The 26,452-nt window shown below is 45.9% G+C and overlaps 2 protein-coding genes across 2 annotated transcripts; one reads left to right on the top strand and one right to left on the bottom strand.

Moving 5' to 3' along the window:
* The first annotated feature begins 143 nt into the window (after positions 1 to 143).
* tmem86a (transmembrane protein 86A) lies at positions 144 to 9,976 on the top strand. The gene is made up of 3 exons (XM_076140571.1): positions 144 to 260; positions 4,780 to 5,044; positions 5,455 to 9,976. The coding sequence occupies exons 1-3, from the start codon at positions 240 to 242 to the stop codon at positions 5,883 to 5,885; spliced, it is 717 nt and encodes a 238-aa protein (XP_075996686.1). The 5' UTR covers positions 144 to 239; the 3' UTR covers positions 5,886 to 9,976.
* Positions 9,977 to 11,635: 1,659 nt separating this feature from the next.
* On the bottom strand, positions 11,636 to 20,691 carry LOC142990749 (immunoglobulin superfamily member 22-like). Its single transcript, XM_076140613.1, is given in 24 exon segments — positions 11,636 to 11,703; positions 11,821 to 12,001; positions 12,110 to 12,258; positions 12,415 to 12,717; positions 12,812 to 13,004; positions 13,162 to 13,250; positions 13,339 to 13,635; positions 13,781 to 13,909; positions 14,048 to 14,611; positions 14,708 to 14,796; positions 14,912 to 15,119; positions 15,222 to 15,363; positions 15,553 to 15,677; positions 15,778 to 16,062; positions 16,555 to 16,717; positions 16,831 to 16,943; positions 17,198 to 17,360; positions 17,462 to 17,575; positions 17,789 to 17,960; positions 18,242 to 18,278; positions 18,414 to 18,513; positions 19,107 to 19,243; positions 19,978 to 20,112; positions 20,517 to 20,691. Coding segments are annotated over 24 exon segments (4,131 nt in total).
* Positions 20,692 to 26,452: the final 5,761 nt, after the last annotated feature.

The raw sequence follows: 26,452 nt of genomic DNA, 5'->3' as shown, positions 1-26,452 counted from the left end.
ACAGCAGATTGACTCCTCCTACCAGGGCGTTCTTAATGTAAAGCCCCGCCCACATATAAGCAATCTTGGCGTTCATTGGTCAGAAATAAAATCCCTGCCCACGTTGCGGCTGGGTCACTTGACGTCAGCCCGCCCACCGGAGAGAGAACAAAAACAATCGGCATCACAGAGGCACACAAGGGAAACCGGTGGACCTTTACCGAATTTAAACGTGCAACCTCCTCAGGCAGAACGACAAAATGGTTTCTCCGGTAACAGTGGTGAGTACCGGCCTCGAGCCAGCCTCTATATGTCATCACAATTCCGAAGAGAAGCGGCTAACAGCGGTAGTGTTCCTTGTTCAGTGTTCCTTGTTCACCTCCGAAGGTAGTCAGCTCATCAGTTCCTTATTAAATTAAAGCGAAATTGCAAGGCCTGTTTGCTGAGTCGACACCACCTGCAGGTCCACTTTATCACCCACGCTGTTCTCACCGGTCAGTTGCCTCGTTACACTCGAAGCTCAAACTTTGTATATTCCGCAGCTAAACGCTTGTTTTATGTCTCGAATATCACATTATACCCTCGCGAAGGCCCTCGTTAACTTGAACGTTTCCACAATTTTCCAAAACATAAAGAAAAAGCTGTCATGTGACGTCCTTTTTGTCTTTTTTTCTTCCCTATAGCCTTCGTTGACGCATGCGCTGTGAAGTGCTCTCGCTGCTTCTTTCATCTTCTTTTGTAGCAGTCCCTTTCTTTTCACTACACACAGATGTCTCTACTGCTGTTTTGTCCACTGACACCCAGCTGCTTCACTCAAATGGAGAGAAAAAAAGTTCCTCCTGTTAACAAGAAACGTGACATATACATAATTTAAAAGCTGCCAGCATCCTCTTACTGACAGAAGCTGCTATAACATTTTACACTATTTGCAGGGCTGTGAAGGATGGAACAATAAACAACACCGCATGCAGCCTATGTGGTTACTGTGAGGCAGCCTGTGTAGAGGAATGTTTGCCTGGCATACTGGTTTCCTTAGTGACCGGCGATGCTGAGTAGGTCATGAGGTTTATTACGGTGACGAACTTCAACTAAGCCAAAGCCCTGGTAGGATGTTGAGAGTGAATGTCAAGGTACAAGCTTCCAAAGATCAAAAGCATGGAGAAACTGAGATAATAATCATTGTATAATAACTTATAACTTATAAACAACTCTTACTAAGTGCTTTAGAGAGCTAGACGCACTTTAAAATAACAGCTGATCATTAGGTAGCCTGTGATCCTCTGTCAGGGACGCCTCACCCCTGCTCAGACTGTGACCATTAATAAATCATGGGATCAGGAGTTCAGAAATGTAGTTCAAGGTCAGCACTGGTGCTACCTCAAGCGCCACCATTAAGATCTTCCAAACTCCACATTCCAAGAACTAACTAGTTCAAATGGATTACATCATCTAAAAATAGAATTTGTCTCCATCATATAGATTTCAATAATGCAAGCCAACTAATCGTCTTTTTGTTGTCTGAACACTGCCAGACTCCAGGCCATCAGTCTCTTTCCTTTACTACTCATTTTATGACCTTCGCAAAAGCTACAGAGTTGATCCATCAGATCGTATACAGATACACCTATTTGTATTTGTCAGGAGTATTTTCTATGAACTTACCGTACTGTGCTTGTCCCTAACTGAACCTAAGTTATCCTTTCAGATACAACAGCTGTATCCTTGAGGTTAACACTGTTGCGTGAGACAACATCAAAATAACACGGTCATATGACTCGTATACCAGCTGCATCTGCTGCAGCCATACTTATGTTACAGTGTCACTTTGCCAAACTGAATACACGAGTTTACACGTCTGCTGTATGGCTCCATGTTTCACCTTGTTGACCCTGATACGATCCCGGATGTACAGTATGTATACATGTTATCCAGGAAGTACTGGATCCTACCTGTGCTTTTTTTGCGTTTGTTCAAAGCATTAGTCGCTGACAGCTGCGTATTCCTTATTCGACTGCGTGTCATGAAACATGTTGTTTACGTTAGTTTAACACAGGTAAAACAGCACTGTAGACTCATTTGTAGGTACCCTGTTGTTGTTTTAGATCGCGGGCTACTTCAGAAGAAAATAAATTCTATTATTGATGGATGGCCATGCAAATCTGGAACGCCATTAACTGTTATTCTGTATCAGAGGACACAGGCATCGTTTGTGTACACCTCAGTGGTTTGCAAACAGCCTTTATTTATTTTATGATCATTCGGAAGGGCAGATGATAACCCAGTGATTCATTTCATTTGCCTCCCAAATGAGGCAGTATGTTTTGTTTCTCTTCGCCGGGGACATCAGACTGCATCCCTAATGTCTCTCAGATAAACAAACACCTCTCTAACAGCCTAAATCAGCTACAAAATACATTGTATTCATTGTATTAAGATACAATTAGGCTATTATGATATCAGAGCTTCCAAATAATAATGACATAAACATGGCTCAGGAGATTAGAAAGAGAAGGAATCCCAGGTACGCATAATCTGTGCTTGATGCGTTTCTCTCCCCGTCCCTCAGCGCTGTGTCCTCATTGTGTAGATAACAGCGTGTGTACACAAGAAACAATGGAAAGGGAAGCTCCCGCTGAACAATTACACTATAAAATATGGCTCTTAGACGCAGCATGAACAGGGCCAAAGGTTATGGGAATCACTGACTCCCTCCCACCTTCCTCCATGGAATCTATATCCCCTCTGTCACTGCCAAGCCAAGCCTTCTTCACAACCCGATGATCTGCTATCGTTCTTTCCAATGATTCTTTACTCTACTAATAACAATTGAACCATTGTGATTTTTGATTAAGTGAATCTTATTTGGCTTTGCGAGAGCTCCTTCTTATCTGCAGCCTGGAGTTTGAAACAGATTGGCCCTGTCTGTGTAATTATGATGTTTGGAGCGTTTCCCAAAATCCCAGACAGTATGGAAATATGTTGTGTTTTCTTTCGTCCTGTGCCTAAGTGGCCACCGGTGGCCTTATACACAGAGTTAGGCTATTTGTTTGTCTGGGAGTCCTGCCAGCTGAGAGTCTTGTCTTCTCAGCTTTGCACCCTTTGGCATCAATGGAATGCACAGACTCGTTACGTAAACTCACACACACACACATTTCTTCCAGGAGCTTTTAAAATCCTAATATGATGCCATTTGTCTTATAAAACACAGACAAAGTGCAAAACAGAGAGTAGAGGTGTGTATTGGTGGATACTGTACACTTAGTTGTAGTTTTTGCCCCATTCGCAAAATGCTTCCCACATGTAAGAGACGTAGAGATAGAGTAGAGAGTTTAAAGTGAACAGCGAGGGCAGACGTGTTGTTTCCTTGGGAAGGTCAACCTCCCTAAACAAGCTTGTTTTGATACCATCTTCCGTGTTGGCAGGCTGAGTGGTTTTGCAGAAGCAGACACTGGGATCCAGTCTGGCTCTTTTGTTTAAAGAATTTACATTTTTCTTTGAATCCCTTTTGGTTGAGACAGATCAACGCCTGTGCTTCAGCTGCAGCCTACAGGAGGAGTTCTGTGTTGTTTTTGTCTTTGCATGTGTTCGTTTTTACATTTGCACACCTTAACTTGAAGGTGTGACCATGTGTGTGTGTGTGTCCATCAAACCCCAGTCCTTTGTTCCACCTGGTCAGGCCGGAGGTGCTTGATCCCATGCTGTACTTTAGCAGTGTATTTTATTGCAGTTGCGCAACGGTCTCCCCTGTCTCCCCTGCCTCCCCTGCCTCCCCTCTTCCAGGAGCATAAGCTGTATGAACTGGAGTGACCTCCTATTCTCTCACACCTTCTGTCCTTCTCACTTCCCCTCTCTGCCCTACTCAGTCGCCCAGTCCTAAATTTGGCTGTCAACTGAATGCTGGCTATCACCCCCCCCCCCCCCCCCCCCCCCCCCGCACTGCTGCTGTCACCAATAAATCTTCACTTCCCCATAGTTTCCCCTGCTTCCTTTCTTCTGCCCTACTTACTTACAGTATATCCTTTTATGGAAGGTGCAGTTAGACTGTTAGAGTAAACATGTTGCCTCGGTTGCTCCGACCCTGCCCCGGCTGTTTGCCCCCTCATCTCTCCCAACACTGGTCTGAGCTCCCAGGAACCTTCACTCACTTAACCTCCCTCTCCCAGCTCAGCACTGGGAGTCCCCTCTCCTTTCTCAGGGCCATCTGCCTCGACCCTGGTGGTTCTCACAGCCGTAGGGGCTGGAGGAAGTGTTGTGAAATCTCCCTCTAGCTCTGCTTTTGCCCTTTCTTTATCTTTCACTGGTCTCCTCTGTTTGGATAGAAAAGTAGAAGTTGGAAACACAATAGGGAGGCAGAAGACTTCATATGCCGGGCCGTTCCCATGGAATATGAGAAATGGAGAGGAAGAGGAGCTGCTGCACGTTGCAAAAAGAAAAACAAGATGCAGAGAGAGTCAGAAAAAAGAAGAGAGGGAGAGGTTACAGGGAGGCAAATGAACTGTGTAGGCACTTTCTGTTTCCCCTATTACCTCCTTCAAGAGCTGCTGAGTTTGCTTCAACCGAGAAACACATGCAAGTCCGACTCCACCGATCCAGACTGGTGACCACACAGAACAAGCAGGAGTCTCTGTTTTAATTGGAACCGACAAAATAAGGAGGAACTAGCGTGTTTGTTTTGTGTACGTCACATGTGTGATACTGCACCACAAACACACACGGTGCTGACTGCTGTTGTCTCATCCTTCTGACTTGCTGAGTAAAATGAAAGTGCTTATATGTGATATCATCTGATGTGTTTTTCAGGTGAAGAGCGAGGGTCCTAAGCTGGTGCCCTTCTTTAAAGCCACCTGTGTGTACTTCGTCCTGTGGCTGCCCACGTCTAGCCCCTCCTGGTTCAGCGCCCTTATCAAATGTCTTCCCATCTTCTGCCTGTGGGTGTTCATGCTGGCACACGGCATCAACTTCCTAGGCACCCATTCCAACGCCCGCAAGATATTCGCCGGCCTCATCTTCTCTGCCCTGGGCGACGCCTTTCTCATCTGGCAGGAGCAGGGCTACTTCGTCCACGGTGAGGAGAAAACGCCCCCGCGCACCTTACTGAGTAACATCTGCACTACGCTCCACTCTCCCTCTGTTATTACAGGTTTTCACAGCTTAATTATTTATAAAAAAGAAAAGCCCTCGGTCTCAGTTGCTTATAAAGTAAATATGACACCGTGTCATGCTTCATCTCGTCTCTGGCTTCAGTCGACAAAGCTTCCATCAGGTTTTATAGGGGGTGCTTCTGTATGAGAGTGCATTCTTTATGATCTTATTTTTATATGACATGATATATGAGGATGTACTGTATCTTTTCCCAAGGCCCCATTCTCCCACAATCATAATCAGCTCAATTCAAACACACCTGCATCTCTCCTCCTATGTGGTCACAATATGATGACAAACTAAAATCGCACATTTATTTCCCATGTCCCTCAGGCCTCCTGATGTTTGCCATCACCCACATCCTCTACTCGTCCGCCTTTGGGATGAAGCCCCTTAACCTGAATGCGGGCCTGGTGATCACCGCCGTGTCGGGCCTGAGCTACAGCCTGCTCTACCCGTACCTGTCTGGCCCCTTCACCTACCTGGTGGCGGTCTACATCGCCCTGATCGGCTTCATGGGCTGGAGAGCCATCGCCGGCGTGCAGCTGGCCAACGACCTGTGGACCTGGACCAAGCTGTCGGCCTGCCTGGGCGCCGTGCTCTTCATGGTCTCCGACCTCACCATAGCCGTCAACAAGTTCTGCTTCCCCGTGCCCCACTCGCGCGCCATCATCATGGCCACCTACTACGCCGCCCAGATGCTCATAGCTCTGTCCGCCGTGGAGTGCCAGGACGTGGAGGAGGCCAGGAAGAAGAGGACATGAGCGCCCTTGCGACCTCAGCAGAGACGACTCCCGAGGTTGGGAAGCCGGTCCCGCTCTGCCCCTGTGTGATCATGGACACATCTCACTGCCGGATCCCCGACCCTCATCTCAGTGTGGCACGCCCACGCCAGTGTTACCATGGTGACTTGTCCAGTACAGCCTCACACCACCTTACTACCCTACTAGCATGGTAATATAACACACATTTACTTACCAAAACAAACATGGTGTTATCTCTCCTGACACTAGTATGAATATCTCAACCTAGTAACCATGGAGATAATTGTAGTTATAGTAACTTGCGATACAGATTATTAATATTATTAACTTTTAATTATTATGGGAGTATTTAAATGTGGACCCTTAAGGAGTGTGTGTGTGAGAGAGATGTAGTGTATGTGTGTGTGTGTGAGAGAGATGTAGTGTGTATGTGTGTGTTTGATTACTGCCCTTGCCCTCCTTTACACACACAGTCGACCTGCTTTCCACACTCAGTCTCTGCACTGATCCGTAACACACACACCCTCTTTCTGTTGACCCGTAATATGATTTGAGCTGTTTGACTCTCTGCCACAGTGTGTGTGTGTGTGTGTGTGTTCACCTGATCTAAAGGTGCTATGCGATTGTCTGTAGATCCTCACATTTCACTCACAACAACCACACTGCCTTTGTTCACTTGACTATTTGACAAAGACAAGCAAATCCAATCCACACACACACACACACACACACACACATTACCAGTGTTTGGATGAACCGAGTTTGGTCCAGTAGGATGTGACAGACGGACGTACAGAGGGACACAAGCGAAACCCAGTCTATGTTACAGAAGAGATGGAGGCTGGATTCTTCCATCTTAGATATTATTGATGGCCTCCTGCTGCTGTCTCGCCCGACACACCGTAGGTATCATGTTCCACTGAAGCATGTAGATGTTAACCCAGCGTGTGTTCTCCAGGGTAATAGAATGCCGCACACAACACCTGCTACTCCTGTAGGTGTTATAAGTCTTTCCGCCTCCTTTTCCCCGCGTTCCGCCTGCCAACAGCTTCCACGAAAATGTCGGTGCAAATGTGTCCGTACGCACACGTCTGACATTTAGGCCCCCTGCTGGGTTTTAGGTATTAGAAACAGTTGATAGGGTTTATAATACTCTCACAGTGACAGAAACTGCCAGTAGCTCTGCACCTACTGTATATGATGACTGAACAGAAAGGGGCTACGGGATCGTTTGGTTCATCGCCTGTGTTTGGGCCTCTGCATGCATTCAGAAAGACTAATGCACACACAACATGCATGTAATGACACACACACAGGCCCCCGAGGCGTCCTGACTGGATCTCCACAAGCCCCCCAAAATGAAGAAAAGAGACAAGAGAGCTGGAATGTGGAAACAAGGGGATAGTTTTTCCCATTCCTCCTAATACTCCATCTTGTCCCTCCGTCTTGTGCGTCCCACATTTCTCCTCTAACCTTTCAATTCTGAAGAAAAGCTAGAAATCAGTGTCTTATTGAATATTTAAGAAGCGGTAACTCTTGACTCATTCGTCTACGTGTACTGTATGCATGCTTGGAACGAGCGTGTGTGTGTGTGTGTGTGTGTGTGTGTGTTGTATATGTCTCAGCTGTTTATGCTGGAGCGTACGTCTGTGTGTGTACGAGTCAAAACCAACTCAAGGCCAGAATGCTGTGAACTATCAGAGTTTGTATGGAGGAAATGTTCATCGTATATACACACCACTGGATATCTGTTATGTATTCTCACACTGTTCTTAAACCAGTCTTCACACCAATCACTACTTAATTGACTTAGAGTAGAATTGGATTGCGTAGGTGCAATGAATCTCCAATCTTTCCTCAGTATTCCCATTGCTGGACATGCATACTGACATTGACCACTAACTAACTAAGTTTATATATGGAAGGAAAATCAGCTACTTAATTACAAATGTACCGTATTGCAACCCTAACCCTACCTTTGTTTTCTTCCTGTCTTTTGTTGTGGTAGATGTTGATGTACCCAGATATGCTGTATGGTTCTGTATGTGTGTGTGAGTCGCTGCTGAAGGAACGTGTAGATTCAGGTCCAAACAAAACGGTCACGGAAAAAAGAAACAGAGCTGCTATCATGGCTTTTGTCCTGCCGGGTCGGTGACCTTGGGCTTGTCAGTGACACACACACACACTCACACACGCGCACACACACACACACACCAAAATGTGTTTATGCACCGCACCAAGCACCATGCCAAATCTGCAGGCAGAACATGGTGTTGACACTCATCAGGTTTTTGAAAGTGACCGACCCTAAACCCTACACACAGTCTTTGTTTGACCTGGGAAGACAGTGACTGAGAGGCTATTCCTGACCTCTGCTTTATACTTCCTCAATCTCCTTCTGTCCCGTCAGCACGTCTGTCAGCACGATATCTCCGCTTTGTCAGTCTGTCTGCGGGATGACTCATCTCGTGTTCTACGCTTCAATTTGACCTGCCAGCATTGCGGCGTCCCCCTGTTCTGTGGCAGCCTTTGCAAGCATCCTCTCTCCTCTCCCGCCAATGTCCTCCTCTTTCCAAAGAGACTTGAGAGACGCTATACTGTCTTAAATCAGTGTTTAGTGGAGCACAGGATGGGGAGATGCACCTTTGTCCTTTGCCACAAAAGGCTCCAATTTCTTATCCTATCCTAAATGCTAAACACAAGCTGTAAGAGACTGTATTTGGTCGTCAACACACTCAAATGTTCAGGATTTTGTCTAGTTTTGACTCCAGGGGATTATTTCTTTCTAAGTAGACCTGTCTTCTAAAAGACTGAATGTTTTATCTTGCACCGTTATCCAGAGAGTGGAACAGCCCTTTCTGTTGTGTGGTAGACAGAGGGTCCTGTTGTTTTCCACTTAGGTTATTATTGAGAGATACTCTAGCTTTGGAATTAGATGAGGCGGTGAAACACGACACACAGAAGAAGACTCCCTGTCCGTCCTGTCCCCCACAGATGGCGGGACAGGAGGCGCATCACTTTACCTCAGCCTGTCAACAGCCCCGTTGTCCTGGGCTTTGTGCGTGCAGACAAAGGGACCTGAGAGAGCTGTGGGAGGCCGGTATGTGGAGCTAGAACCACTAGCTGTCGCAGTGAGAGAGGCAAATGCTTTCACTTTGGTCCTCTAAGGAAGTCTGCACTTTTTTCAGTTTTCTCTCTTTGCCTTTTTTCCGTTTCTTGTGATCTGGGTTTGGATCTTTGCCGTATCGTGCTGTGCTCATTACTATGCCGTGGTTCAGAGCCCTAAAGTTTGTGCATCATTATTTATGCATGATCAGTAAGGTTTGAATTAATGCTCCATGTCAACAATCATCATGATCGATGGGGAAGTCCTCGCTGCACCTCCCCAGACGTTTACATTACAGAAAGATTGCTTCATAATCTTCGCTTTTAACCTCCAGCCCTCCGGCCTCAGCTACGGGCTTACGAGAAGAAACGCATAGCAATGTTTATCTCTTCTAAAGGTACAGTGATACTAAATGTACTTTGTGCCGTACCCAGAGAAAGGCCAGTCATGTTTCTCTTTAAATCCAGTCGCTTTCATACAAATGATTGTTGTGTTCGACATCATTTAAAGAGTATTCTCATTTTTCCTTAACATTTTTTGTAATGTTGTTAAAATAGGACTGACTTTTGCAGACAGTGTTGTTTTCATGGATTAAGCACAAGAGAGTAAAGCATCATCGTCTGACTGAATGAGCATATTTTCCCTAAAAGGCATCGATTCAAGTATTAAATTAAGTCTGTGTAGAAGTGTTTTTTGTTTTTTTCAAGCTTCCCAGTTTATATTTTGCCTGTCATTAGTTTGGAAAAAGCTAAGTTTTATTTCCACAAGTCTTTTATTTAAGATTCATAAAGAATAATATGCAGTAGTATTTGTTATGAAGATATTTCCCCCCCCCCCTCATTTTTATTCCGCAACATCATTTCATCATGGTGTCCTTGATTTTCACTTTCTTTCAGGATTATAGAGATTAAAATTGTTTATTTGCTGTAGTGAAACTTCTATGAATGTGAATATCTATTGATGAAATAAATGCAGTTACAATGCAACTTCAACATAACGCCCTCTGGTCTTTACATGACTCCTCTCTTTCCTTTTCTTTGGTTTCCTTAAGGAGGAAATGAGCCTCAGCAGCAGAAGCAACTTTAAAAAAAAGCGCTGTTGTGGATTTGTGTGTAGTAGGAAACATTAAATTAAACTTGCTTGACAGTACGTCTATTGGATGGCACATTACCATTAGGGTTAAGCATGTCGGTTTGCCAGCTCAATAGAATGTGATCACGTTCTAATGCCTGCAGGATGTTATTGTGTAGTTATTGGGTAGAGTGAGCAGCTGAGAGAAAAACAGAAAACACTGATTAGGTAACTACACTCCATTATCTGCCACGAAGATAGAAAACCTCCTTTTAAGAGTCGTCACCCGGGTTTTAAGGGATAAAGAGTTCTCTATCTGTTTCCCTCTTCCATCTCACACACACACACACACACACACACACACACACACACACACACACACACACACACACACAAACACACCTCACCACACAGCCCTTCTCTGCTAGGATCCAGGCCAGTTCTCCCCCAAATGCATCTCATTCATCCTCAGCCAAGGTTTAGCCATGAAATACCTCCTCTCTGCCTTTAAAATGAGCCATCAGTCTTATGGTCTTTACAAACACAGGCTTGGTGGCACACACTGTTCCTCCATCTGCAAATAAACATGAAAAGGAGGAAGACTGTAATTGTCTTTGCAGCTGTACCCGACCGCTCCATTGAAAGGCCGATTGGACGTGCTGTTGACGGGGTCTTCATCACGTCGTCTCTCATTCATGCATCAAACATGAAATGAATTAGAAATACAAGAGCTATTTTCGCTTATTTTTCAGTTCAGGCCTCCGCCGTGTTGTGCCTCATTTGAAGGGCTTAAGAAGCAGAAAGCACCAGTGACGCAGGTTCTGTGCATGTTGGTGCTTTGAACCTGTAATGCTTCCATCCCCATTGTGGCTTAATAGAAGGGAGAGGGGTCTAAGAGGGGAAGGGGGGGTTTAAGAGACCACACACACAAGCTGTGCCTTTATGTGAGAACATTTGCCCTTTATTTTTAAATTGCACAGCTAAAAGTGATGGGGAAGTAATAAAAAGCACCCAGGCTGGATTCAAACAAAGGACATCACAGTTACATAACAGATGACAGATTAGCAAACTAAATGGGGAGGAAGTCAGTGCTAGATGCTTGATCGTGTTGGCTGTGTGGACACTTTGTTCTAAACACCCCCACATGCTTAATCTCTCTTTTTTGTTTGGGTATTATTGAAACTCACTCCATTCGGTTTGGTTGAAATGGTATGAAGCCTGGTACAGCAAAAGATAAAAGCTTCTTATCAAAAAATAGAATGTTTGTGACCGATAGAGAGACTGACTGAGCGAGCAGACTAAAGGGGAGAAGTCCTTCCAAGATAACACACACACAAATCTTCTCCTCAATCAGGTCATAACAGGATGGCAGCAAGTCTGACATCTAGTGTGCATTTGATGTACTACCTGATGCAAGAAAACTCATGAAGAGCAATTCTCAACAAGCCACAAACAAAAACAGGGATTCAAATCAATGACGAATTAGATTTATATGTTTCTTCTGTTCCAACACTCAGCTGCACGACACAATGTGAGATCTGTGGTCAAACAAGCTGCAGTTAATGGAGGCATCTCACAAGATAAGCTTCTCTTTGTTTGTCCGGTGTGTCAGGCTTTCCAATAGGCTTTTGTCATCCTTATCTGGAAGACAAGATGGCATGCAGAGAGACAAGGCATTAGTCAGAAGCCTCTCCTCACTCCGTTCTCCCTTCCTTCCTTCCTCTAACTCCATCAGCCTCTGCCTCCCTCAATACTAACCAAAGATCACCAGGTTGCAGGAGCACTTGGCCATCCCCAGTGGGTTCTCCAGCACCAGTGTGTATTCTCCACTATCTTTAGGTCCACAGGAGGGGATGACCAGGGTACACACTCCGTTAGCTGTGCTGTGCCAAAACCGAGGGGAGTCGGAGATCTTGGATTCTCCCTTATACCAGCACGCCTATGCAATTGCAAGCATATGACATATATAAAGCTGGATGTATGCTACAATGAATCTGTCAATATATGGATGAAATGTCACTATAAGTCCCAACAGATGGTTCTCTACCTGTGGAGTGGGCATGCCCTGATAGGCACAGCTCATGGTGCAGTCGTGGCCTCTATAAACAGCATGATCCTTCAGTGGCAGCAGGAAAGAAGGTTTCACCTGCCGTGATGGTGGAGAGTATTCCTTCAACAGGAGGCTGCTGATGCACCCTTGGAAACACACACACACACACACACACACACACACACACACACACACACACACACACACACACACACACACACACACACACACACAAACACAAATATGAATACAGAACTGCCTGTAAATGGTATAAAGTTGAACCCAAAGCTCTGCAAGTCTACCTTTGTTCTTAGAAATGATTAAAGGTTCCTTTGAGTCCAGGGGAGTGCTGTCTCCAATAGAATTATGTGCCATTACCCGGAAGTAGTACTTCCTGCCAGGAAGCAGCCCTGTGACGGTGTACCTGCAGCTAAACACACGCTCAGCAACAGTGAACCAAGAGGTTGTACTGGTATCTCGTTTTAGAATGATATAATGCGCTCCCTCATCATTATCAGCCAGGTCTGGGGTGTGATCCCACTGCAGGGTCACTGTGCCCGGGACCTCCTCCTTCAAGCGAAGGTTCTTTGGTGGTCGAGGAAAGTCTGGAAGAAGGATGTGAGGAAGAAACACAAAGCCATCCAATGACTTACAGACAGCACAGGATGATGAACGGTCTTGTATTGGTTCATCTCTTACCAGTAACCCTGACACAAACATCATAGTGAGCCTCTCCATAGTCGTTCTTCAGGTATGCCCGGTAGACAGCAGAGTCAGACCGCTGGGAGGAGGAAATGAGAAGCTGGGAGTGATTCTTGCCCTTGGTGATGACCTCCCTGCCCTTTGACAGCATGCCGTCCTTAAACCAGGTTAACTCTGGGGGAGGGGAACCCTGAGGGGGAGAAAAAGGGAATTAAGTTGTGAAAGATTTGTGTGATGCAATTCGATTGTGTGCTATTCTTGAGGGAGACAAAACAATATAACACTATTCAGGGATTAAACAAAACCAAGCGACTGAATCATCAATGTGACATTGGACAGTGTCTCACAGTGAAGCTGAGGTGAAGGCAGAATGCCGCTCCAGCACGAACCACCATCTGGTTCTTCAGCTTCCCATGGAGATTAAACCTGGGAATTGCTAGACAGAAAGACGTCAGAAAAATAAAAACAGAAAGGGCTGAGAATAGGATAGGATAGAGCGAGAAACTGCAGGAAAATGGTCTTACCTGGTGGGGGCATGGCCATCCTACCCTCCGACAGCTCAATGGACTCCCCCATCCCTCCTTCATTGACAGCTCTGATACGAAAGAAGTACTTCATGCGCTCCTGCAGTCCTCCTACAGTGAAGCCAGTACCAGCAATAGGGATCTTGGAGGCCTGGGTCCAGTCTTTAGCGTCCTCCAGGCGGAACTCTAGGATGTAACCTGAAGGCTCGTCTCCTTGCTCTGGAGGTGTCCAGCTCAGAGAAATGGAGGAGTTAGTGGAGTCAGACACGCGCAGATTCCTCACCAGACCGGGAGCTCCTACAAGTCACAACAGAGAGTGAGGGGATTAACAGCAGGTCTCAATTTCAATCAGTGGCATTCGAGGGTCATAGATCAAATGGATGGCAACAGTTAGTGTCTGAGGAGAGGGAGAGGAAAAGGAAGGAGGCAGTGAAGGACTCACGAATTGGATCTTTGGCCAAGACAGCGTTAGAAATGCTACTGGGAGAGCCGGCTCCAGCCCTGTTTACACTCGTGACTCTGAACTCATATTCCACATCTTCCACCAGCCCGTCCACAACATACTTAGACTCTGCCAACAACAACAAAAGACTAGTCAACAAGTCAACACGTCAACACGTCAACACGTCAACACGTCAACATGTCAAAGTACTATTATTGATAGCTATAATGGGAAGAACAATATGATTGAGCTGTTGTAGAGTCTGACCTGTGATGAGATCCTTGTGGGCCTGCACCCACATGTTGCTGCCCTTCTTCCTCCTCTCCACGATGTAGCCCAGGACAGCAGCTCCGCCATCATCTGCTGGGGGTGTCCAGCTCACCGTCATGGTGTCCTTGGTGACATTGGAGACCTGGGGTTGGGATGCTGTGCCTGGAGGCTCTGGGTAGATTGATTAAAAAGTGAGTAGTACTTTAATATAGTAGTATTTTAATGATGATGGCAAAATGATGATGACCTAAGCCTCACCTATGGGCTCTCCAGCACCCACTTCCTCTGTCTCTAGAGGGTCACTCATTCCCATTGCGTTGACAGCCCTGATGCGATATTGGTACGCCTGGCCCTCCTCCACCTGATCATCACTGAAGGCTGTTGTGCTGCCGTCTGCCTCGCCCGCCCTGATCCAGGACTTCTTACCTGCCACTCGCCTTTCAATCACATAACTGGTCACCTGCTTGCCCCCGTTGTCCCTGGGGGCTTTCCACTTCATCTTAATGCATCTCCTCGATCGCTCCAGGAACTCCACTTGACCTTGAGGTGGCTTAGGGTGGTCTGGAGAAAATGATAATAACAATAACTTGAGTATTTTGCAGTTGCAGCATAAAAGACTGTTGTTAATGTTGCAGCCAAATTTGTGTTTCCACCCACCGATCACATTGAGCTGCAGGTTGGCAACAGCGGTGCCATACTCACTCTTCAAGCGGAGCATAATTGCTCCACTGTCCTCTCTTATGCATCTGAAAATTGATAGAGTGTACATATTGACTGATGTATCAGGGAGTAACTTCTGTTTTAACTTTTTGAAATTCCTCAAAATATATCAGTGGAAAACAGAGATCTCTGCCCCCCTACCTGCTGAGCACCAGACAGGTGCAGTCAGCTGTCCGCTCCACTTTAGTCCTGTTATCCTCCATGACCTCCGCTCCGTCCTTGTACCAAGTGACTTTAGGAGGGGGTCTGCCTTTGAAGGGAACCTTAATGGTGGCTGTCTGACCTGCCTTCACTGTCACAGGTTCAGCCCCCAACATGTCCAGCACTGTGGAGTCGATCTCTGGAGGGTCTGGGAATAAAATGATCAGTTTCAGGATAATAGAATAGAATAGAATAGAATAGAATAGAATATGAGAAGCCCAAGCACACACACACAGAGACACACACTGACCTGCGATGGTCAGCACAGCTTCGCTCTCAGCTCCTTTGGCTTTGAAGGTGTATTTGCCCTGGTGGCCATCAGTGACAGCATTGAAGATCAGCTTGTGGACAGCTCCCTGTTTGACCACCTGAGCCCCACTCAGCTCTGACACCTGACCACACAGGAAACAAAACAGGAGATTAAGCTTGTTCATCGTTTAAAAATCACAACCGCTGCCACATTTTTGCTTGGCACTTAGGTATGAGAGAGATGAGTCAGAGTAGCTGACATGGAGAGGATGGAGAGCAGGGCCACCGAGGGGATATAAAGCCACTAAATCTTGTCTGACATCTTCTCTTACCTGCACTCCATCTTTCAGCCACACTCCCTCCACCTTCTCATCATCAAGGACAACACACAGCTCTGCAGTGGAGCCTGTAGGACACTGAGCATCTGACATGTCTCGCTTCACAGTGGCAAAACGCTCTGGTCACATACAGAAGGAGGGATTGTATTGGTCGGTTTATGTTTATTATTGTAGTAATCTGATTGGTTACCATGGGAAGCGATGGCAGACAAACATTACCTTCCACGGTCAGATTGGCAAGGCTGACATAGTCGTGTGCGTCGTTGTCCTGAGTGCAGATGACGGCGTACATGCCCTCGTCTGCCGCCTCACAGTCCTCGATGATGACCTCTGCCCTCTTGCCCTCGCGCATGAAGATGTAGCGATGGTTTCCTATAACGTCCCGCCCGTCCTTCTGCCAGCGAATGTGCGCGTCCTTGGAGCTCATCTCACACTCCAGGTGGGCCCGGCCTTTCTCTTTCACGCGCACATTCTTCAAGTGGCTGGTAAACGTGATGGGAATCCCTGGAGGTATAGAAACAAAGAATAACAGGATGAGAGTGATCACAGGGTTTACTTGACTTTTACAACTTCCTCCCCAATTCTCTTCTAGCATATAGGAAACAGTCTTTAATTAATGCAATTACCGTGCCCCCTGCGTCCTGCCCCGGGGGACAGGAACATGTCCTTGTGAAGACATTTACATGCCCCAGGCTCGCACCACCGGCTGGTAAGCATCTTGTCAGACAAAACTATATTAAATTAGCTTCTTGCGAGCAGGGATTTGGTTGGATTACTTTCAGCACTAGGAGAGAGGATTCATTATGTCCCCCATACATCATTTGGAAGATAGAGGAAAATTACTTCTCTAATCACAGTGGTGAACATTCGTCTCCTGTAAGTCTTCGGGGGAAAGATTGTGGCTCCATTAATATATAGAGGGACAAAGCCCTCAAGGAGACAACATACAGAGCATATTAACAGGGTCAGAGATGGTGAAAAGTTGACGCTTCATACTTTCAATGAAGAGTGGGACGGTAGCAGTGAGGTCGCCGATGCTGATGCTGTAATCTCCCGTATCGCTGACTTTCACGTCCTTAATCTTCAAGGTGTAGGTCAGACCGTCCTCGGACACGGACACGTCAAACTTCTCATCTCTCTTGACTTCCTTTTCCTTTACCTGTCAGAAAATATCAAGATCTGAGAAAACTATTTCGCCATCCCTCCTCTTCCTCCTCCTCCTCCTTCTTCTGCTCCACCTGTTGTGTAATGCTGAGTTTGTCACACACTCACCTTCCAGATCAGCGGTGCATCTGTTTTCTTGGAGAGACGGATCTCAAAAGTGGCAGTCTGGCGCTCCGTCACTCTCATGGGCTTGAAGTCGGACAGAAATTTCAGAGGCTCGTCTGATGGAGAGCAAATAGAATCAGTATCGTCTCAACAAAGCTGTAACCAGTCGGTTTATTTCACATGTCAGGAGGAAAAAGCTGCAAGTCAACAATAAGCAGATTCCTGTGCACCCCGGGGGGACGTACTGTATTGTCTCATAGTGCAGCCGTGGACAGAACACAGTGACACTGAGTATGAGTGATACCATACAGTCAGTTGTTCTGGTGAATTAAGAGCAGTGGGAGAGACGCCAGCCTCGTTCTTTACTTGCCTATGACTGTAAGCTTGGCTGACATGTGCTTGTCTCCGACGTGCAGAGTGTAGGTGCCCATGTCACTGAGGCTCACGCTGGAGATGCACAGCATGTGTTTGGTTCCCATCTGTTTCACTTCGTACTTCCCGTGAAAGTGCTGGACTCGCAGCAGCTCTGCACCCTGAGTCACAGTTTGGGATATTTTACCCAGATGAGCCGGAAGAACTCCAAAGTGAAGCGAAGTGAAGTTACACGACACATATAGACGAGGAGGAAGTTTACCAGAAACCACTGCATCCTGGTGTTTGGATCCCTCAGTTCCAAAATGGTGTCAAAGATGGCGGTGATGTCAGGTTTGACGGTGATGTCCTCCAGAGGCTTCAGCACACGCACCATCTGCAAAAACATCCACCTCATCAAACACTTGTGCACAGATTTACCAGAAAAAGGAGACAACACGTCACCCCAGAGATTGTTGCTATGTGACACCGCTTTGATTCCTGTTTTATTTTCCGGCTCTATTTTAATCTGTTTTTCATATTCTAACCCGGCCCTTTCCTTATCTGATCCTGCTGTTTCTGAACAAGCTCAGCACATAACCAGTCCCACCTCCACTTCTACTTTCTTCTTCATCTCCTTGAGCTTTTTGAGGATCCCTCTGAAGTCGGTGAAGCCGTGCGCCGCACAAATCCTTTCGTAGTCTTTCTTGTCAGCTCCAGCCAGGATCTTTAACATCTCCTCCTCTGTCGGCGGCTTCTTCTCCTCTTTCTTCTCCACAGAGCTGCACAAGAACAAAGACGTCGTAACGTGTGTGTCGATGTATACATACACAGACGTGTGTGGAAATGTATGCATGTATATGTGGAAGAGTATGTTTATGTGTGTCATGACAGAACAAAGTGTTTATCTCTGGCCCTAAAGCAACACTGGTACACAACACATCTCTTCAGATCTCCATCCTGCAGATATTTCTGGGTACTTGGTGAAAAAAAAAGAAACGATGTGCATGGAGGCGGATCAGATAAGTTCCATCACACCATGACAACCGCCGAGAGTTCCTACCGTTTCTTCAGCTTCTTTTTGAAGTCCATGGCTGGATCTAGACACAAATAAATAGGCATCTTCAGCAGTAGCCGTAGGGAGAAAATAGCTAGTAAACTAAAGTGAAAGCCTTTAAATAACTGTCTGCACTGTTTCACACCATAAATATGTTACAGGAAAAGGTCAGACTTACTTTCTGTAACCACGAGAGACACAGAGTAGGTGGCCTCTCCGTGTTTATTGGCAGCGATGCATTTGTAGACATCAGCGTCCTCCAGGGTGAGGCTTTTAATCTGAAATGGAGAGGAAATGCATCACATTTTTACATACAATAGAATCAATTAAAACACTGGCTAGGGGCCTGTTGTTACAGTCATAAAACAAAATAGACTCTGGATTTGGAAAATTCATTTTATGACTTATCTCTCTCTATTACAGAGTATTTGAGAGGAGAGCAGTTTGTTCTCATTATCACCCGGTCACATTTTTGCAGAATGTGGCTGAAGCTGAGGGAGGCAGTGCCAAGCTCAGGATGCCCTGTAAACATTTAGCTCCGCAACTTAACAGTCGTCCCTCACCGCAGAAACAGATGGCAGGGGGAGATGCATATGTCAGCACCCACAAGTTAATTACTTTATAATAGCTGTTTAAGCCTCACTTAAGCTCCCCGGCTGGTACAGAGACGGTGTTGAATCCGTTCCAGAGTGGTTAGAGATAAAAGGATCAGAGCGAGTTCCCTTTTTTCAGTCTACTTTCCCACATGATGCATGGCTGAGCTGACAACACCGGGATGGCAGAGACGCTTCAGTCGTCCCTTATCGTCACAGTTTTAGGAACGCATCTCTTGTTTATCGTTTAAAATCATTCCACTTTAAACACACGAAACCTTGAGTATATGCTGATTGTTGATGTTGTCATGGAAACCCATAGTCCCATCAGACAGTGGTTGCCCGCTGGCTCTCTCCCAGCTCACACGGGGTTGTGGATTCCCCGTCACCTTGGCCTTGAACATTGCACCGTCACCTATGAATGACAAATCAGTTTAATGATCATTACCTTTTCTGCGATGGTGCGTATAAACAACGCAGCCCTGCATTACCAATTATTTCTTAGGAAGCAGTTATGATTTTTTAATGAGGATGAAGGTTGCATGCATATTGGATTTAGTACCTGTCTCCCCTTCTCCCTTCTCCCTTTGAGGCTAGTTAGTTTAAGGTCAGACCGTGAATGCTAATGATGTGGCTACTCTGCAGTGTTCTGCATATTGTGACAGGTTTTCTTCTACAAGCCTCTTAATCTATAATTCACAGGTACAGCCGGGGTGAATAAGGCTCAAACGTCTAGCGCTTTATGCAGAACAGACGGTATTATTCAGCAAAAAACACAGCAAAGGTTGCGCACCGCGGAGGTCGTGTACATTACACAGCCGCCACCGCTACATGTTACAGCTCTGTGAAGTCTTTGTAAGCGCTTTGAACTGGAGCAGAGTAGATTTTCACTCAATTTCAACCGGGCAAGCAGCTAATAAAATCAAAGTTTGTACACTGCAGCAAACTTTAGACATTCCAGTTGTGTTTCTAGGCAAACCATGGGCGAGGATCTAAAATTAGCTTGCCCTTAATTCTGCTAGTCACAGGGGCTCACAGTTGTTTCGAACGCAGTGGGAAGGAGGGAGGGGGTGTGTGTGGGTCATGGGGAAGGAGAGGGTTCTGCTTGAAATTCCAAGAGAGTGAGATTAAAGGGATTGTTAAACTCACCCTCCTGAGCAGAGATGGGACGCAGTTTCTCTTCAAAATCTGGGAGAGACTCTCCTTCAGGGATCTGGGCTGATTTCTGTAGTTGGCTGAAGGATTCCATCACACCGGAGGTCTTACGTTGCACTGCTGAGCTCTCTGGGGGGCACAGAAACTCAACAGTCAGGTGTGTGTAAGTGTGTGTGTGAATTACGTTCTTAACTATGTAACATGTCTTGTGATAACTGGTAGAAGTTGATATACCTATTCATATCTGCTTCCCCTGTTTTATCTGTGCTACTGCATCTCCTCTCATTATACAATCTGCAGTTCCTCACCTGTCCACTAGCTGTCACCCCACAGCTTCCTGATCCTTCCTGTCAAAGGCTGCATGTGACCATATAATCATCACTGTCAAACTCATGCAAATATCAAGTACAGATATTATTTTTTATTATCTTTATCTGTTACTATTCATAGATTCAGATGCTCAATGTGGAGAATACGTGTAGTTCACAATCCCCTGTCCTTCTAGAGAGCTAAACAGGTGATGGCCCCCCTACCATCCATGGTCCTGGAGACTTTGCGCAGTCTAGTGGCGCTCGTGGAGGAACTAAAGGTGGTGGAGGAAGAGGATGTGGAGGAGGAGGAGGAGGAGGACATCTGCCTCCTCTGACCCATCTGCTGTTCCATCTGCTCCACTCTGCCCCCAGTGGCCTGGTGGAGCTCTGTTGCCATGACGACGGTACTAACGTAGGGGTCTGATCTGTGGTTGGTAGATTCCAGCGGGACCTCAAAAGGCAGAGAGACAGACAGCAGAGACGTCAAAGGACATCTGCAGGATTACACACACATGTATTCTTACTCTCACTCGTGACTGGTCTACTGGGTGCGGTTGTGTGTGACATGGCCTCATGTAGATCAATGGGACCCAGGGGAACAGGATGCTCACAGCAGACTTGTGTGTGTGTTTGCGTGTTTGCTTGTGTGTGGGCGCTCGAGTGTTTGCCAGTGGTAATTGCAGAAACATTCCACAGAGGGATGATTGACACTCATCTCTCTCCGGGCCCTCTTCTCTCTCTCTCTCTCTCTCTCTCTCTCTCTCTCTCTCTCCCGTTCTCCTTTCATCACTGACGACAATTGTCCTTTACCTTTGGCAGGCTCACACAAAGATCCAATTAAAACGGTAATCCACACACACACCTGCTGTGTGAGATAACGCAGCGTGTTTCCACCAATGACGACCTGCGCTCGCTCCCTATTTATGCTTGGAATTGTTTGCGCAGACCATTTCTTCTTTTCTCTAAGCTCTCCACGTATGTGTGTGTGTGTGTGTGTGTGTGTGTGTGTGTGTGTGTGTGTATACATATTTGGTGCTTTATTGGTACAATTTCCATAGATACACACCTTATATAACGTATGTATGTGTGTGTGTGTGTGTCTCAGTGTGTCTCGTAGCACAAAGAGAGGTTGTATGTTCTTCGTGTTTGTTTGTCATGTAGATCTATGAAAATATGAATAAAAGGTGTAAAGGTGTACATACTAACACAAGCATGACATCATCATACATACAGTGCATTTGTAAAAACACCAGTAGAGACTGAATGGATGTTTGCAAGCTGAAAGAATAAGAAGAATAAGAACATACATTTGTTAATTCAAAGCCAAGTTTTTCTCCCCGCAGCCAAAATATTTCATACTGAGTTTGTCGAAACTAATTAATTCTGTAAGCTTTGATTTGGACCTAAATGCTCGCCACTGTTTTGAAAGCAGCTTCAGAGAACTCTTTGATGGTGAGTCCACAGAATTAAAGGAGTTGAATGTGAGCAGGTTGCTGTTCTCAGGGCACATAGGACCTCAGCATCTCTTCCTCCCTCTGTCTCTGCCTCTTTGTTCTGCATCCTTCATTTCTCTCTCTCTCTCTCTCTCTCTCTCTCTTTCACGCAGCACCAAGCAAGGCCAATTCCAAAGCGATTTTCCACACTTTGACTCTATTGTTTGAGCCAAAACAAGACACAAAGCTAAACAAACTCACTTGTCACAGCAAAGCCTCGACTTTCTCTCAGATTCCGTCTGCGCTGCGGGTTTTCTGCTCCGACTGCCTCCGGCCCAAACGTCTCCTCTCTATGATGTTATCATCCTAGGCTCTGCTGTCCTCTTTAACGGTCTCCTGCCGACTTGGTCTCCGCTCCTTTTGGACGGATGAGCCAAGGCTGTGGCACGCTCAGTATCTAGATCTCGCACCTGCTGGGTCCCATCTTTGGACAAATAAGGCTCTGGTGTGTTCTGGGTCTTCCAGGCTGTAGATCATTCTAATTTTTCCCACAGGCCAGTTCAGTTTAGCATCCACAGTCTCAGGACAGCGTTTTAGAACATTAACGTTCTTCATAGAGCATGATGATGGAGGGGTTCCAGCAGGCACACTCAGAATACAGAGAAGGGAGGCCAGTCTAGCTTACTACTACATGCTCCTGACAACGCAAAAGCTCTGTAACGTACAAGAAACAAAACTAAAATGTGGTCAGATTGGCTTTAATGAACTCCATAAATCATGACTCTTTTATTATTGCTCCTACATAACACACACTTTTGAGGAGATCCTTAAAGGCTCATGTGAGGATATTAGACTTGACATTTATGTGCTCAAACAATGACCAAATTTGAAGTAAAGCAATTCTCCTTGTTGAAGAGCTCTTTAAAGGAGCTCATCTTTGCCGTTAAGTAATACATGCCAATTTGATCATAAGTGTGCTCGGCTTGTCAGGTAAATGAAACAGCCTCTTTTGGGACGACAGCAGGGAGCGCTTTAGCGATTGTTTGCTCAGAGAGAGAGAGAGCGAGAGAGAGAGAGAGAGAGAGAGAGAGAGAGAGAGAGAGAGAGAGAGAGAGAGAGAGAATGGGAGATAAAGGTAGAGGGATATGGAAAAGAGACAAAGAGGCCCATTGGCTTCACTTTCCTCTAATCCTCTTTGTGATACACCTGGCTGGCATGCTAATGATAGAGAAATGACCTAGATTTCTCTTTTTTTGCACATTCATGCTCGCAGCACAAAACACAGCGGAGGAATGAATGAAAGCTGAATAGCCTTTTTGTCGGCGGTGAATCCGAGCGAGAGGTCAGGCAGATGTTTGCTCTCGATAAAAGAGACTGGAAGAAAGAATAATACAAGAGTTACAAGGTGGCTTTCTGAAATCACACACTACCTTGTTTCATTGTTATCATAGGAAATTTGTCAAGAAGAAGCAATAAAGAAACAGAAGAAGCCACATGGTGAGAGCGAGCGAATGCTGGTTTGCTGTTGTTCTGTTATGATGTTAGAAATCGATAGCGGCAACAGACAACAACGCAAATGCAATTTCCACAGATCTCAGGGTCAAAAGGTTAAAGTGGATGTGTGGAGGGCCGTTGTGTCTTCACATTGTGTTGAGATAGTCAGAGAAAATCCTGTGGATGACAACTGCACGTCTCTGGAGACGCCTAATTTCAAACAGCTGCAGAGTTGCAGAGTGCATGTGTTTATGTTTGTGTGAGTGTGTGAGAGAGAAAAAGGGGTGAGGGGGGGAAGGGAGGTGTATGAGTGTGTATGTGTGTGTGTGAGAGAAAGAGAGAGTGAGAGATGCTTGGGCTCTCACACATTTAGCTTATTAAAATACAACGTTGACATTTTAAGCTTGCGCCTCTGTTTGTGTACATCTGCTAATACACAGCGAATACACACATCAAAGAAGAACATATACAGTATATATTCAATTTATATCTTGTCCTCTTGACTCACGTATCTTCTTCTCTCGCCTCAAATTATTTCGCTTCACCTCTTCTTTCCTAAATGTCCCTCCTTAGTGGTGTGTAAACATGGGGAATGTTATTTCCCTGGAGGGTAATTCAAGGGGACACAGTGGAGTGGAGAGAAATGCGACTCTGCACCTGTCTGTGGCTGTGGGAGCCGGAGCACAGGGGGGGCAGCCAGAAATGATCCAGCAGGGTGCAGGAGGCAAAACCCCTTAATCCCTGTGACATTTTAGCTCAGACCGCTCATCAAAGGCTGTGAGCTGAAATGCTGCCCAGGGAGGAAAGGAAGGGGTTGGTGTGAGGAAGAGGTGGGGGGAGGAGGGGAGGGCGAGGAAGGCAGAGAGCCAGACAGGCAGGCCCTAGACAAAGACACGATAGAATAGAAAAATAAAATGAAGGATTTGAGCGTCGCCATAGGTCATCCCTGAATCTGATGAAGTGCTGATTATGGCCAAGAGGGGGAGGAGTTTCTCCTCTCATCTCAAATGCCATCACACTCAAAGTTGATTCTCTGTGCATATTAAGTCCCCGGCGATGCGTCTTCTTCTCCTGCACATGAAGCTAATGGTACTGCAGCGTCAGTGCCTCCTTCTGACATCTGCCACAGCCAGCTGGGCACACGCACACGCACAGACACGCGCACACACACACACACACACACACACACACACACACACACACACACACACACACACACACACCTCCCGACAGGTTCGGTTTCTGCAACACCCTCGGGAGACAGCAGTTCCTCTATCAACCACCTCCCCACGCCCCCCCAACGGCGAACAACCTCTCTCTCTCTATCGGAAATCGCGCCAAACATCCACCCACCTCCTTCTGGATTCATCCAACCACGGAGGTCCCTGGAGAATGCAACCTAGGTGACAAACGTTTCCACAGGAGACTCAGAGGAGGAAATACATCAGGATTGCAATGTTAAAAATGGAACTGTTAAATGTTGCACCTTTAATGTGAGTTTAAGGCCTGCAGGCTCCCTGTTGTTGTGCGTCAATGGAGCAGAAATAAGCATGCAGAGCGAACACCTGGGGCTTTGACAAAGTGGAAGAAAGAGACTTGATGTGATCAAACATGAGGAGGACTTGAATCCTCTAAGGCTCCTGATTATGCCCTGTAGCAAAAAATTAAAAAGCAAAACAAACTGATGACTGATTTTAAACGATGAACAACTTTTGGCAAACTTTCATTATCCGGTAAGAATGATGAAACACCAACAATTTGAATGCAACAGCCTGTGCAAGGTGAATGCTCTTTGGTTGGGATGATTCGCTAAATACTCGCTGCAGATGAATACCAAAGCATTTCATTTACATTCAGTGTTTGCCTTTAAGATTACATTTTAATCCATAGAGATGGAGGATTATAGATTGTCGTCTGACTGAATGTGAAAGCACAGCTGGGACGAAGTAAATTGAGGTCGTCTTTCGTATCCTTTGATCCCTTATCTAGATTTCATAAGGACATCAGGTGCTTGCAATGGCTGCTTATACATTTTAGATGATTTAGTGTGTATTGCACCACGTGTTCTACACCCTTTGTTAATCTAAAGTGAATAAATCAATGAGGGAGTGATTGGAATGAGTCATGTTGTAGCTGCACACACAGGCCGGCCCACAAATCATAATTAGTAGCTGCGACAGAGATATTAATGTTTTTATTTGCTTTGGCCGTCGCTTATCCAGTGAGGGAAACATGGATGGAAACAGATGGCGGTTAGATTCATGCCTCATTGCATCACTTGCTGCCTGTTTCTCCTGGTTTTGGTGTTGCAGTTTCCTGAGATACCTGCAATCACGATATTAACGCGTGCTGATGGCTGCTTAACTGCATGGCCCGGCGCTATCAACTGATGAGATCGCTGTCGTTCTCTTTTTGACCAGAAGGCGGCAGTGTAGTGGCGTCCTGAGAGCACCTGCAATTATATCTGTGATTTATTAAGGGCATTAAAACAGAAACAACCTTATAATAATAATCATATTATAATGATGATGACGATGATGATGATGATGATGATGATGACGATGATGATGATGATGATGATGATGATAATATTTTTTTATTATTGTTATTATTAATTGTAGTAGTATTAGTAGCAGTATTTGATATTTGTTCTTTTCAATTTCTCTTTAATTTGTAAATTGTAGTTAACCCTAATCATGCCAAATAAAATTCCCAACCTAATTTGGGAATTCCACAACGACAAAAAAGACCCATCATTGTTTACTTACCAAAGGCTCTGGATAAAGGAAAGCAGTTATAATAGGACAGATTACTAAATTTTAAGATGTGCGCTCAGCTATTGGATGAAGAACCGGAGTGGTACCGAGTAACGGTGAGTGCGAGCCTCCTCATCCCGCCTCCCGTGAAGCCTTTGCGGCGCTCTGATTGGACGGTAGCCCTGTCTCTCTCCCTCCTCTCATGTTAGGTTGCCCGACACCGTTAAGATGCTGGATTAATGGGCGTACAGAGCAGCGCTCGTGAGAGGAGAGAACCCCCCTATGTGTTCCATTGTTACAGAACAAAACCATGTTCTGTCCCGGTTTTGTCACAAAGTGTTGCCGGTTTTCCCGTAAGACCTTCCCGGGAGCCCATCCGCTCATCTGCGCGCACGGTGACAAGCGGCTTGAACGGTGCTATTGCGGCGTTTTAATGGAAGAAAAAGCTCATGACAGAATAACACCAGAAGCCGGA

The sequence above is a fragment of the Genypterus blacodes genome, unplaced genomic scaffold (assembly GCF_046128005.1).
Source record: "Genypterus blacodes isolate CSIRO-AG114 ecotype Tasmania unplaced genomic scaffold, CSIRO-AGI_Gbla_v1 ptg000015l_1, whole genome shotgun sequence".
In the NCBI taxonomy this organism is placed as follows: domain Eukaryota; kingdom Metazoa; phylum Chordata; class Actinopteri; order Ophidiiformes; family Ophidiidae; genus Genypterus; species Genypterus blacodes.
Note: the sequence above shows the minus strand (reverse complement) of the source record. Positions and strands in the feature narration are given on the sequence as shown.